The 14,653-nt window shown below is 44.4% G+C and overlaps 1 protein-coding gene across 1 annotated transcript in view; it reads left to right on the top strand.

Moving 5' to 3' along the window:
* Positions 1-14,653, top strand: part of PLCL2 (phospholipase C like 2) — a gene marked incomplete at its 3' end in the record, with an annotated part of 162,247 nt that overhangs the window by 114,929 nt on the left and 32,665 nt on the right. Inside the window, exon 4 of the mRNA XM_084247014.1 lies at positions 4,371-4,446. Within this exon, the coding sequence (XP_084103140.1) occupies positions 4,371-4,446 (76 nt within the window). The remainder of the gene's footprint in view (positions 1-4,370; positions 4,447-14,653) is intronic.

Here is a 14,653-nt window from a genome sequence, read left to right as displayed (position 1 = left end):
CGTTGTATTGTGATGGTTGTCTGCTTAGAGTACCAGGTGAGAAGCCATTCCTTATTCCATTCTCAGTGCCTGTCTCAGGGTGCTCCTTACAGGCATTCAGTAAGTGACTGTCTCAAGAACAAGTGGAGGAGCCTCCACCTATCTATTTTGGAGCACGAGAGGCTGGCGAGCCTTCCCTGGGCCCTGGAGATAGAGGTGCATGTCTTGATCCTTGTGTGTATCCAATAACCGACAGGTACAAACCAGCTTTACCTCTGCTGATACTTTAACTTAGAAGATGCTTCTGAGAATAATGACTTGATTTGTTTCTCAGATTCATCACACCAGGCTTTTCAGGCAAAACTAAAATTGGCAATGGGTATCTGAACTGTTGCCAGCGAGCATATGTCAGGAAGACACATTCAGCTAATTTTGGGCCAGAAAATGCTGTGCCAGACCCCCTGGATAAATGGGGAGTCAACTGTGACGTCCAGCCTTTGTGTTACCAGGTCCTGGGGTCTTGAGTCTCCAAGAAATAGAAATCGTGAAGACTCTCGTCCCGCAGGCACCAAGAAAGTACTTAGTCCAGTGTATGCAGTTCAGCCTAAGGGGGCAGCATCAGGGACAGGGTCTGTGTGCTGCTCCCAGGAAACAGGTGGAGGCTCTGTGGAAGCAGTCTGAACCCAGCTTAATTAAGGGGCTAGAGTCCCGCCTCTGTTCTTTCTGTGAGGTCATTCCATCTCTTGAACTTGTGATCTCTTCTCTCTTCATTCCTATAACCTCTTCATGATGGATCCCCTATCATTAGCCCAGAAGGTTAATCCCCTCAAGGATTTGTCCATGGTGGAAACTATTTCATCTAAAGTAGCACTGGGGTTCCTTCTTAGTGACAGGGACCATCACTATCAGGGTGCGGGGAGCTGACCTTCTCTCGCATCTCCAGTGGAGAAAGTGCTACTTTCTGCTCCACAGTGACCTGGTCAGCCTCACCTGAGTGAATGTCCAGAACAGTGGAGCTTCCCGAGGCTCACCCGACCCTGTCTCCTGCCTGACACTTGCGAATGCCTTAATTGTGCCAGTCCCAAGCATCCTTTCACTCAGCCCTCACACCATCGAGGTAGTCTTTTCTTAAACTCACGCAGGTGGGAAATTATGGCTCCATGAGGTTTAGTATCTTGCCCCAGGGGACAAAGCTAATGAAGAAGAGGCCCAGCATTTGAACCCATATCCCTCTGCGCCCTTCCTGTCCACACAGCACGAGTCAGCTGTGACGGCCTTTTTCTCAGTCTCTCTGTAAGTGAGCCCGTGCTGACTGCTGCCGATTCCTCCTACACCCTCATTATGGCTCCCGTCCAGCCCTCTGCTCCATGAACAGGCTCATCGCATGGCTTGTATTCTTTCTTCCTGTGATTGAGGCATGGCTGGCTAGTTCTTTGCTACTGAACTGTGACAGCCACCATCCTCGCCTGAAGAAGTCCTTGCTCCTTCACGGCCCTCACTTGGCTTGACATCAAAGCGATGAAAGGTTACAGATGACGGCATGAACCTTTTCAGTATGCAAATTATATAATGGTACAAATGACTTTATAGCAGTATAATCAAGCTCTAAACTCTTCATTTTTATCACTGCCTGTTCAGTATGTCAAGCTGTAAAATAGAATATCTTCATTGACAAGAATGACTCATATCTTGAAGATTAAATGCGAAAATAATGAATTCCAAAGTTTAAGCTCCACCACCAGCCTGTGGATTTCTTGGGAACGGGTTAAATCCTGTAGGTCACTGTGACCCCAGATCCTACCTAGGAGCTGTCTTGGTAACCTTCTGTGAATGATGAATGAAGACACAAAGCACACCAGCCTAGGTTGTCAACCTTCCAAGGCTGGCTGTAAATTCCCTGGAACGTGGAAGTTGATCAGCACTGTGTGACTCACTTCAAGAATCTGCTGTACCTCTGAAACAGCATGCTGATTATACCTCAGTTTAAATAAGTTTAACTGATCACAATAGAGTGTCCTTTCAATTATGCAAGTAATCCAACCTACATATGTTTATTTGCTGTAAAAGCATCCCTAAGGCAGTTAGTGATAAATACCACAAGGAAAAACAAAGCAAAATTTAAAGAACTGGAGGATGAAGGGTTGGAGTTTCTTATTTAAAAGAGAATGGCCACCTACAGCAGGTGAGTAATATTACAATGCAAAATACCTGGACTTTGAAATACCACTAGTTGGAGTCTACACTAAGGCAAGCAGCACAGCGGACCCCATTTGAAGTATGAAAACAAATTGGCTTTCCCATTTCGGTGATTTTAGAGGCGAGAGGATGACTATAGCAGACATTGTCCCCTAGCATTTGGTGAGGAAAATAACTGATCAGCTGTGCCCGATACTTTTTCTTATTCAGGTGTGACTCTTCACACAAGCATGAGCCACTTGGAACCAGAACTCAAAATGAATTTTTTTTTTTTAATTTTATACAAGCACTGGGTACAGTCAGAAGCACGGGAGGGTGAGAGAATTCACCAGAGCCAGAGCAGGGAACAGAACAGGCAGACCAACGAAACACACTTGTAAGGTCAGGACTGGACGCGGTGCAGGTTTTCTGATCCCATGCAGACCGGGTAAAGGAGGAGTCAGAGTCCTCAGTAGTTTTGCAGGTTTTTTATTTGGGTTCACCAGGCATATGGCAGGCAGGGGTGCTGGCTGGGGGGCTGGGAGGCTGGCAGACCTCCCAGCCCCCAGCAAGTCTTCACTCTATCTGGGCTCTCTGGTGTTCTCTGCTTCTGCTTCAGCTTCTCCTTCAGCTTCTGCTGCTGCTGCTGCTGCTGCTGGCGTCCCCGAGACGCCGCCCTTAAAAGCACAGTCTTAGCTCAGCTGAATCCCATCTACCTATGCCCACACCCTATTCCAGGTGCCCGCCATCAGGCATGCATTCAGGACCGCAAGGATCCATCATCTATCCTGATGGCGGAAGGGCAGAAAAGCCTGACATTTTCTTTACCCTACAACACTGCTGAGGGGAGGAGCGGGCACAGCAGGAGAGGTCTGTCGTGCCATGTGGGACCCTCGCCTGCCGGGGATTGAACCGGCACCGCAGAGGCTGCGGGCAGCCTCGCAGCCCCTCGCTCAACCGCTGCGCCACCAGGGTAGGCCCTCAAAATGAAATATTTTTAAGTCGTTTACAGAAACATTAAAGCAATTAGTTTGTTAGTGATAGATCAAATAAATGCCATTTTTTGATCCTCATTGTATGTTTTAAACTTTGGCTGAAATAGGTGAGGGGTCTTTTCTCTAAGATTGTTAAAATGAATGACTGTGTTATATTATCTATAACACAGCTCAGATGTGCACACACATTTATTTGTAACTTTTCACACTGAAGCAAACTCATTTCATTACTGACCCCATGTTCAAACTCTGTGTTCTGCTAGTCTGTCTATGCCTGAAACATTTGCAGGCCTCAGAGTATTGTTTAAACTGTTAATAGGGGTGCAGTTTTATCATCTTTCACATACACATTTGAACTTGGAGTGGAGAGCTGTGATCTTCTGCTTTATAAGAAATACATATGACCAAAATGTTTCGCATACGTTTTTAGTTTAGCTGACTCACAGCTCCCAAAAGCCTTGGAATCTCCTAAATGGGGAGAGTGGAAAAGGTGTCTCTTGTTACATTAATGAAGGCAACTTTGGAAAACTCCTGAGGATGGGGCTGGTTGCCAGGGAAACCAACACGCATGGAGGGTGGGACTTTCAGTCCTGCCCCCAGGTTTCCTGTGAGGGGGAGAGAGTGTAGGTTGAGCTCATCACAAGGGCCAGTGATTTCATCAATCACGCCCATGATAGGAAGCCACCACGAAACCCCAAAAGGACAACCCCATAAGAGCTTCCAGCTTGGTGAGCATGTGGAGCTTTGGGGAGAATGTGCAACAGAGAGGGCTGGACGCTCGAGCCCATCCATGACCCTGCCCTCGGGGTGCTCTTCCTACTGGCTGGCCTGAGTTTCAGTCCTTCCTAATAAGCCAGTCATCTCAGGAGCAGACGGTGTCCTGAGGTCTGCGTCCCGCTCGAGCAAATTCCTACAAACCAATTTACAGCCAGTCGGTGAGAAGAGCAGGGAGCAGCCAGGGCTTGTGGCTGGGGATGTCTTGGGAGACTGAGCCTGATGGTGGCCAGACGCTGTCTCAGGTGGACAGCAGCAGAGTGGAGGGGGTTTGTGACACCCAGCTGGAGTCTGAGACACTCCCCTGGAACTGGGTCCAGGAACTCAGAGAAGCCACATTAAAAGTACTTTGCCTGTCACCTCAGCCTGCGCTGTGGCAGAGCCTCATGCAACGGGCCTGGTGTCTGGTTGTCCAGGTCAGCTCACGGCTCGATGTTCTCTTTGTAGATGCTCCAGTCCCTTAAGGCTCTGATAGAAAACGCAGACGCCGTGTACGACAAGATCGTCCATTGTCAGAAGGCGGGTAAGTGAAAGTTTCTTGTCTTTCAGGTATCATCAGAGGCATCGTGTGTGTTGCCCTTATTTTGTTTCATCTTTTTCATACTACATAGAGAATATCAAACATGAAAAAAATGTTTTTGTGTGGCTAAAGGAAATGACTAATTCACTGGTTCTCAAGTCTGGGTAACGCGCTTACACGGGGAGCGGGAAGGGGCGGGCATGGAGGGGTGTCCATGAACAGGGGGCTGTTCATGGCTCCCGGGTGTTTCTAATGAGTGGCCAAGCTCCAGACACTCTGAACTGACCCTTCTCTCAGTGTCTCCTGTGCTGCGAGCCCTGCAGTCGTAGTGACTTGCTAGTACACGCAGGAAAGGAGGAGCCTGAGCAGGCAGAAAGAAGGGGCCCTCAGAAGGGAGAGGGGCACAGTCACCACCTCCTGCCACTGGCTGCGCTGGCATCTTCGTGCTGGTGAATGCATTCGTGGAGTGTCCAAATGTTACACTCGGTGGTAGGATCCTCTCTCATAAACAACCATCTAATGAATTTTAGCTGTGATAACACCAAAGCCCGAGTGCTCTGCATGGTACTAAGGACAGACAATGGAGTTGTTTTGTTTTTTTCCATTTTCAAATTGTGGGCACTGATACGGAAGAATAATTGTAAGCTCTACATAAGTAAGACTATCTGTCCTTAATTAGTAAGGTTTTTTTGGTTGCTGTCCTCTAAAATTAAAAGACAGCTATTTCATGCCTGAAAAAAAGAATCTCTCATCTCAGAAATGAACTCACTTGAAGTAGATTGAGGACAAGGATGTACGTGACACTTTTCTTTTTTTTTTTTTTTTTTAGTGTTCATTGAAAGAATCACACTAGTGACTAATCCACAGACTCAAATCCTTATCTTGTTACCAAAATTTTTATTACCAAAGTCATCTTTCTACTTCTAGTCATTTCTGGGCCAGGAGTCCCTACAACCACAACTAAGTTATTTCAGACACCATTTTCCCCCTATCACCATCCTACACAAAGCCATCCACTAGCTTATTATACAGTCTATAGGGTTATCTACCAACAGGCCCGCCCATCTTGTCAATATTCTGTAAAATCTGTTAATTAAATCATCCATTTTATAAAAGTTTTGACCCGGAGGGGCGGAGCAACATGGCGGTGAGGAGACGCTGCGAGTAAGATCTCCCATTAAAAAAAGTTAATAGGGGGGAAAAGCGGCAGGTCCCAGTGAGAACTGGGACACGGAAGATAAACGGACGACTCCAGCAAACTGCCCAAAGAAGAAAGTTGCCATAAAAGAGGACCAGAAGGGAGGGAAGCGCAGAACCCTGCTCCCCTCCCCCGCCCACAGAGGCGGCACTCTCCGACCGGCAGAGAGGAGGGAAACAACAAACCAAAACGGCCACCAAGAACAAAGGACGCAGCAAGCGGGACTGTGAGTGGAAAGGAACTATTGCAGCCACCACACCCCGTGAACGGGAGCTGAGGCGAACCCTGCAGGATCCGCCGCGGAGGTGAGCTCCAGGCGCCATTAAAGAGAGCCCTGCCCCCCAGGAGGAGACCAGCACCAGCACACAGCCCCGGCTGCCCAGTAAGCTTCCGCGGAAAGCGGCGCGCTGATCCAGATCGGATCGCAGCTGCCCAGGTCCCCGCGCCTGCGACCTAGGCTTGTGGGGAGACCGCGGAGGCCCTCCCTGAGTGAGCAGGAACAAGGCGCCCAGGCAGGGAAGCGGGATTCAAAAGGCGCCATTCCCGCGCCACTGATCTGGGCTACAGCCCGCGTCCTGGAACTGAAGGCTTTGGAACTGAGACCCGGGGCACGAAATTAGGGGCGTGGGTTTCCCACGACGGTGGGGCACAAGGCAGACACAGCACCCCAAAGCCCTTGAGGTGTACCCTACCATCCCCGCTCTGTTCCCTGTCCCACGGGGTGGAAAATCAGCTCCCCAAGGGCTCTAGGAGAGATCTCTGGCGCCACCTAGCGACTTGAAGCCAGCAGAGGCTCCTGAAGGAGCTAGTGGCCAGCTGGGGAGTTAGCCCACACTGGGCCCCTTCCGAACAAGTAGTCTGAGCCCACAGGGAGAGCGAGCACCCACAGCCGGGGCAGTCCAGGCGCGCAGAAGAGTGTGCCTGACACCGTGCAGGGAGTGTGTCCCACATCACCATTTTAGAACAGGGACATTTCTTCAGTAAAGACTACCTGCAGAAGGCTTCCTCAGGAGCCAGAGGTGAGCGGGGGAAGTTCGCCCACACCAGACCCCCTCTGGCCTGCAGTCCAAGCCCAGAGGGGGAGCAGGAACCCACCGCCGGGGCAGACCAGGCGCACAGGGGAGTGTGTCCCCACATCGGCATTTTAGAACAGGGACCTTTCTCCAGTAAAGACTGCTTGAAACTGACAGATGACTCCTGGAGGAACCAGAGGGGAGCAGAGAAGCCCACCCAAGATGCCGGCCAGTCCCAACAACACGGTGTCCCAACGCATACGGCAAATTAGAAAACAGACAGTAGGGAGGAGAAGAACCACACGCAACCTAGCAACTCTCCAGAGAAAAAGCACACCACAAAAAGAAAACCAGCCCCCAGATTGCAACGACAATAACTTGGAAGAATTTCTGAGCCTTCCAGAAAGAGAATTTAAAATTGCCATGATTAAAAAACTGACAGAAGTCATAAAGGAAAACAATGATAAGGGAAAAATAATCAACGATCAGAAGAATGCAATTGAGTCCCTAGAGAGGGAAAACAATGGTCAGAAGAAAGAAATTGAGTCCCTAAAGAGGGAAGTAAAAGAAATGCAGGAGATCAAAGAATTAATGGAAGAACTAAAGAATTCTGGGAAAAGCAATGAAAGCAGAATAGATGAAATGGAAGAACGAATAAGTAATCTTGAAGACACAGAAATAAAAAGAACCAAAACAGAAAAGGAAAGAGAAGTACGAAGGAAAAAGAACGAGGAAAGACTTCGGGAACTATCTGACTCCATGAGGAAAGGAAATATAAGAGTTATAGGAATACCAGAAGGAGAGGAGAGAGATGTAGGAACAGAGAAAATATTCAAAGAGATAATTGAAGAGAACTTCCCAAATGTGAAGAAGGAGCTGAAAATTGATATACAAGAAGCAAGAAGAACACCAAACTTCCACGACGAAAGGAAAAATACAGCAAGACACATAATAGTAAAGCTCCCAAGAATCCAGGACAAGGAAAAAATAATGAAGCTGGCAAGAGGGAAGAAACAGATAACATTCAAAGGAAAACCAATCAGGCTGACATCAGACTTCTCCAAAGAAACACTACGGGCAAGGAGAGAGTGGAGGGACATAGTCAACAGACTCCAAGAAAACAGATGCCAACCAAGAATACTCTATCCCGCAAAGCTCTCCTTCCTCTTTGAAGAAAGAATATGGACCTTCCCAGACAAACAGAAACTCCGGAATTTCATTGCAACTAAACCCCCACTCCAAAAAATACTACAAGGAGTCCTAAAGCCAGAACCTCAGAGGGACGAATAACAATGAAAGAAGGCCAAAAAAAAAAAAAGTTATTAAAAGAATAAATAAATAAAATCAAAGGAAAGACAAACACAATGGCAAATACAGATGTTAACATATCAATATTTAAATGTAAATGGACTAAACTCTTCAATAAAAAGACACAGAGTTGCAGCCTGGATTAAGAAACAAAACCCAACCTTTTGCTGTCTCCAGGAAACACATTTAGCTACAAAAGATAAAAATAGGCTCAAAGTTAAAGGATGGAAAGCAATCCTACAAGCAAATGGACCAAAAAAGAAAGCAGGAACAGCTATACTTATATCAGATAAAACAGATTTCAAACTCAAAAAGATAAAAAGAGACCCCAATGGTCACTACATTATGATCAAGGGGACAATACTTCAAGAAGAAATAACACTCATTAACATATACTCACCAAACGAAGGAGCACCAAAATATATCAACAACTGTTGTCCTCTCTGAAAACAGACATCAGAGAAAACACATACGTAGTGGGAGACTTCAACACACCACTATCAACAATGGATAGATCAACAAGACAAAAAATAAGTAAAGAAACCAAAGCTCTAAATAAAGACCTAGAGCAATTGGGCTTAACAGACATCTATAGAACACTAAACCCCAAAAAAACGGAGTACACATTTTTCTCAAGCGCACACGGATCATTCTCCAGGATCGATCACATACTGGGGCACAAGACAAACATCAGCAGATACACCAGGATTGAAATCATATCAACCATCTTTTCTGACCATGAAGGCATCAAACTAGAAATAAACCATAAAAGGAAGGCAAGGAACTTTCCTACCTCATGGAGATTAAAAACCACACTACTGGAAGACCATTGGACTAATGAGGAGATCAAAGAAGAAATTAAAAAATTTTTTGAATTGAACGACAAGGAGGACACCAATATCCTAAATGTATGGGATGCAGCAAAAGCAGTAATAAGAGGAAAATATATAGCAATAGAAGCTCACATCAAGAAACAAGAAAGAACGCAAAGAAACAACCTAATCTCGAAGCTCAAAGATCTAGAAAAAGAACAACAAAAAAACCCCAAAACCAGTAGAAGAAAAGAAATAATAAAAACCAAAGCAGAAATAAATGAAATTGAAACTAAAAAAAACAATCCAAAAGATCAATGAGGATGTGAGGGCGATCTGGCTGCGACATCTGTCACCCCATTGATCGCCAGGGTTGATTCGGCTGATCTGGCTGGCTAGGCGGGTGTCCCCTTCCTCCCTCACCGCTCCATGTGCGTCCCTCCCGAAGCTGCGCGCTCGGTCGAAGAGGACGGCCTTCCCCGAATAGAGACGGACCGGTCTTCGGTCGAGGGTATACGAGTAGCTGCGCTCCCCTGCTAGAACCTCCAAACAAGCTCTCAAAAGATCAATGAAACCAAGAGCTGGTTCTTTGAAAAAATCAATAAAATAGACAAACCCCTAGCCAGGCTCACAAAGGAAAAAAGGGAGAAAGCACAAATAAACAGGATCATCAATGAAAGAGGAGAAATCACAACGGACACAGCAGAAATCAAAAGAATAATCAGTAACTACTATGAACAGTTATATGGAAACAAGTTTAACAATCTAGAGGAGATGGACAAATTCCTACAACTCTACAATCACCCAAAGCTAGATAAAGAAGAAATAGAACACCTAAACAGACCAATTACAATTAGCGAAATTGAAATGGTAATCAAAAACCTCCCCAAAAACAAAAGCCCAGGACCTGATGGATTTACAAATGAATTCTACCAAACATTCAGAGACGAATTAGTGCCTATCCTTCACAAACTCTTCCAAAAAATTGAGAAGGAAGGGACAATACCAAACACGTTTTATGAAGCCAACATTACACTAATACCAAAACCGAACAAGGACAACACAAAAAAGGAAAACTACAGGCCAATCTCCTTAATGAACACTGATGCAAAAATCCTCAATAAAATTTTAGCTATCAGAATCCAACAATGTATCCATAAGATAATTCACCACGACCAAGTAGGATTCATTCCAGGGACACAAGGATGGTTTAACATCCGAAAATCAATCAACGTTATCCAACACATCAACAAAAAGAAATATAAAAACCATATGATAATATCAATAGATGCTGAGAAAGCTTTTGACAAAGTGCAACACCCATTCATGATAAAAGCCCTTGAAATTCTTGGGATACAAGGAACATACCTCAACATCATAAAGGCCATCTATGACAAGCCAACAGCCAGTATCATTCTCAATGGTGAAAAGCTGAAAGCAATTCCATTAAGATCTGGAACAAGACAAGGATGTCCACTCTCACCACTGCTTTTCAATATAATACTGGAAGTCCTAGCCAGGGCAATAAGACAAGAGAAAGACATCCAAGGAATCCAAATAGGAAAAGAAGAAGTCAAACTATCACTATTTGCAGACGATATGATATTATACATAGAGAACCCCAAAAACTCCACAGAAAAGCTAATTCAACTCATCAATCAGTTCAGTAAAGTGGCAGGATACAAAATCAACACGCAAAAGTCAGTAGCCTTCCTATACACAAACAATAAATCTGAAGAAGAAGAAATCAAAAAAACCATCCCTTTTGTTATTGAAACAAAAAAAATCAAATATTTGGGAATAAATCTAACAAAAGAGGTAAAGGACCTATACAAAGAAAACTATAAAACACTGTTAAAAGAAATAGAAGAAGACACAAAGAAATGGAGAGACATCCCCTGCTCATGGATTGGAAGAATAAACATTATTAAAATGGCCATCCTTCCAAAAGCAATATACAGATTCAATGCTATTCCAATCAAAATTTCAATGTCATTCTTCAAAGAAATAGAACAATTATTGATGAAATTCATATGGAATCACAAAAAACCCCGAATAGCCAAAGCTCTCCTGAAAAAAAAAGAAGGGAATGGAGGCATCAGACTCCCAGACTTCAAACTATACTACAAAGCCATAATCATCAAAACTGCATGGTATTGGAACAAGAACAGACATACAGACCAATGGAATCGAATAGAAAATCCAGAAATAAACCCACAGATTTATGGTCAACTAATCTTTGACAAAGGAGCAAAGACTATGCATTGGAGCAATGAAAGTTTGTTCAATAAATGGTGCTGGGAAAACTGGGTCGCTACATGCAAAAGAATGAAGCTTGACCACCACCTCACACCATACACAAAAATCAACTCAAAATGGATTAAAGAACTAGACATAAGACCTGAAACCATAAAATATATAGAAGGAAATATAGGCAAAACACTACGTGATTTGCACATCAAAGACATCTTTACAGACACATCACCCAAAGCAGTGATAGTGAAGGCAAAGATAAACAGCTGGGACTACATCAAATTAAAGAGCTTCTGCACAGCAAAAGAGACAATAACAAAAACAAAGAGAAACCCCACCGACTGGGAGAACATTTTTGCACCCAACACTAATGATAAAGGACTGATCACAAAAATCTGCAAAGAGCTGATGAGACTCAACAACAACAAAGAAAATAATCCAGTCAAAAAATGGGCAGAAGAGCTAAAAAGAAACTTCTCTGAAGAGGAAATGCAAATGGCCAACAGGCATATGAAAAAATGTTCAACATCACTTGTCATCAGGGAAATGCAAATCAAAACTACCATGAGATACCATCTTACACCAGTGAGAATGGCACATATTAAAAAAACTAGCAACAACAAATGTTGGCGAGGGTGTGGAGAAAAAGGAACTCTTCTGCACTGTTGGTGGGAGTGCAAACTGGTCCAACCACTGTGGAAAGCTGTGTGGAGATTTCTGGACCTGCTAAACATAGAGCTTCCATATGATCCAGCAATTCCACTCCTAGGTATTTACCCAAAGGACACAGAAACATCCATTCCAAAGAACACCTGCACCCCTATGTTTATAGCAGCACTGTTTACAATAGCTAAGCTTTGGAAACAACCCAAATGCCCAAAAATAGATGACTGGATCAAGAAGATGTGGTACATATATACCATGGAATATTACTCAGCATTCAAAAAAGATAAACACATGCAATTTGCAGCAACATGGATGGCGCTGGAAGGGATCATGCTCAGCGAAATAAGCCAAAAAGAAAAAGAAAAATACCGGATGGTCTCACTCATAGCAGGAATCTAGAAAACTTAAATAAGGGACCAGGAAAATGAATATAAGAAAGTGAAAATCAAAATCAACAAAAAACTATGAACCAGAGACACTTTTAGGGGGGCGGGGGCGGGAGGGGAGGGATTGGGGTCAGAATGGGGTGGGGCTGCAATTGTATGGGGAATATAACAATAAAATTTTCTTTATATAATGAAAAATAAAATTAAAAAAAAAGAAAAAAAAATAAAGTAATAATTAAAAAAAAGACTATTAATACATACATCTTTCCAAGGGTATTACAATTAATTCTTTCAGCATATCTTTTCTGAATATTTGATATAAATTTTATCTGTGTTTATACTTTGAAATAAATGATTTTGCATAAAAAGGCAAAAAAAAAAAGTTTTGACCCACTTTTATGCATAATGTACTTGTTAGAGCTATTACATACTAAAAGTTAAAAAATAAACAGGATTGGTTTTGGCCTTCTAGAATCTTCCAATCAAACAGGAGATAAGGAAGGAAGCATGGACAGTAAATGTTCTGAGTGCTTACTGGGCTGGGAGTTGCTAGGCTGCCTGGGAGGGTTTGGGAGTGGGGAGTAGTGGGGAGCTATTGCTTTTATGCAGAACAGGGAGGGATTGAGCCTGCAGGTGATAAGCACTGTAGCTGGTAGCTATGTGCAGAGAACATTCCTGGGCAGGCTGAGAGGCTACTGAGAGTGAGGAAGGAAAGGAAGTGACACTGGCTATCGCCTTGCCTGGGCTGCCTGGCCTGTGTGCTTCTACTTAGGCAGAGGCTTGCAAGTTTCCCTCTGGCCGGACAGCCTCCTCCCTCCTCTCTGCCAGTCTGTGCTGCTTTTCATCTCAACAGGCTTTCAGGAGGTTTTATCATTCCAGGATTTATGTTATCTGCCATTCTTTTCAGCTCTGCAAACCATCATGTATTTGCTTCAGCTGATAGGGCTGCTGGAGTTTCTGTGTGTTTTATTACCAAACAGGATGGTAAGCTCCTCCCGCATGGAGACCGCCTGGGTTACCCTGATGTCTGTCCTGACATCTATACACACAGGCTCTCAAACATGAACTGACTAAATATGATGTGACTTTTCTTACATATTCGGTGTTGTGAAGCACGTATATCACTGAGAACTGCAAGCGATTAGAATCTGAAACTACATTTATCGGAGAACTGTTTGTTAATTTAGCAGTTTGAGTTATTGTCAGTTCTTTGCAACTTCATTGGTGTGTGAAACTTGATCATTTCTAGCCTAATGCAGCTTTACGTTGTTCTACTATTTGACTTTAGTAAGGGCTGTACTTGTTTGTATTTAAAAAGCTGAAGGATCCTGTCTGTTAAGGGTTTCATTTGGGGGGAAGAAAGAATAACCACTGTGTAATGGTTCAGGTCGCTCTGGGTTTAAAGTTCTTTAGAAGCAAATAATGATTGTCTTTTGGTTTCAGTTACTGCTGACGCCTGCACAGCCTTCTGTTATCCCAAGCACTTATTTTAGAGTCCCTTGATCTTTTTGTTTCTCATGTTTGCAGTTATCGGTAGGGCAGATAGCCTTTAGTCATATGGAGAGTTGCTAATTGGTAATGGGCTCAACAACATTTGCATAAAGATTTTACTCTGATAAGCAGTTGTTATTCTGCCTGCAGAACTTGAATCTGGCAGTGACAAAACTAAGATGTATGTCACCCCAGGGCTGCAAGAAGGGATCACTGTAGAAGTATTTTAGACTTTTAAACAAAGACTTGTATTCTTTTTAGATAAACCTTCAATTAAGGTTTAAGCAATGAAGTAAAAACTAGGAGTTACACTTCCACCTGGAGTCATGTTTTCAAGAGGGCACCCCATTTGGACAGGTTCCAGTGGGCAGGAGAGGGATGCTGAGACAAGGTCCTACAGAGAGGTGGGAAGCAGGGGGATGGCCTTTGGGGCAGGCTGCCTAGCCCACTCTTAGGAAGAGTGCGTGGCAGCCCAGAGGGCTGGCGGGGTAAAGGGAAACTTAAATAAGAAAGCCATGTACCTAGGCTATGAACAGAGCCAGTGCAGAGAAGGAAGGACAGTAAATGTGAGATAGGGATTGAGGGCAAAAGAATTGAGGAAGTAGGGAGCAAGTATAGCCATGAAATATTTGACCCGCAAAAAAGGGAAGGGCCCTTTCTTCCAAGGTAACGCAGAATGCTGTTGCAGTTGGAGAAACTCAGGAGAGGAGTGTTTTCCACTGAACAGCTGGGCACGGAAGTTGTGTCATGGAGAACCCAGCTTTGGGGTGAGGAAGTGAAAGGGTGCTGAGGACAGGGCAGGAGTCAGAGGTCAGTAGTTCAGCAAAATGGACAGTCATTCAGGAGCAAGGTGGGGTGAGTGGGTCTCGTAAGTTGTATACATCGGAAAGATGAGTAGTGGGCCTCTCTAGTGCAAGGGGTTAAATATCAGCACTATCAACTATTGGCAGCCACTGCAACAGGAGTTCGATCCCCCGGCCCAGCAGGCCGGCCAGGAAGCCACCCACATGGCAACAGACCTCTCCTGCCTTACCTACTGCTCCCCTCAGCAGTGTATTCTGTACAGCAACTGACAGAATAAAA

Source organism: Talpa europaea (assembly GCF_964194135.1).
Source record: "Talpa europaea genome assembly, chromosome: 11".
NCBI lineage: Eukaryota > Metazoa > Chordata > Mammalia > Eulipotyphla > Talpidae > Talpa > Talpa europaea.
Note: the sequence above shows the minus strand (reverse complement) of the source record. Positions and strands in the feature narration are given on the sequence as shown.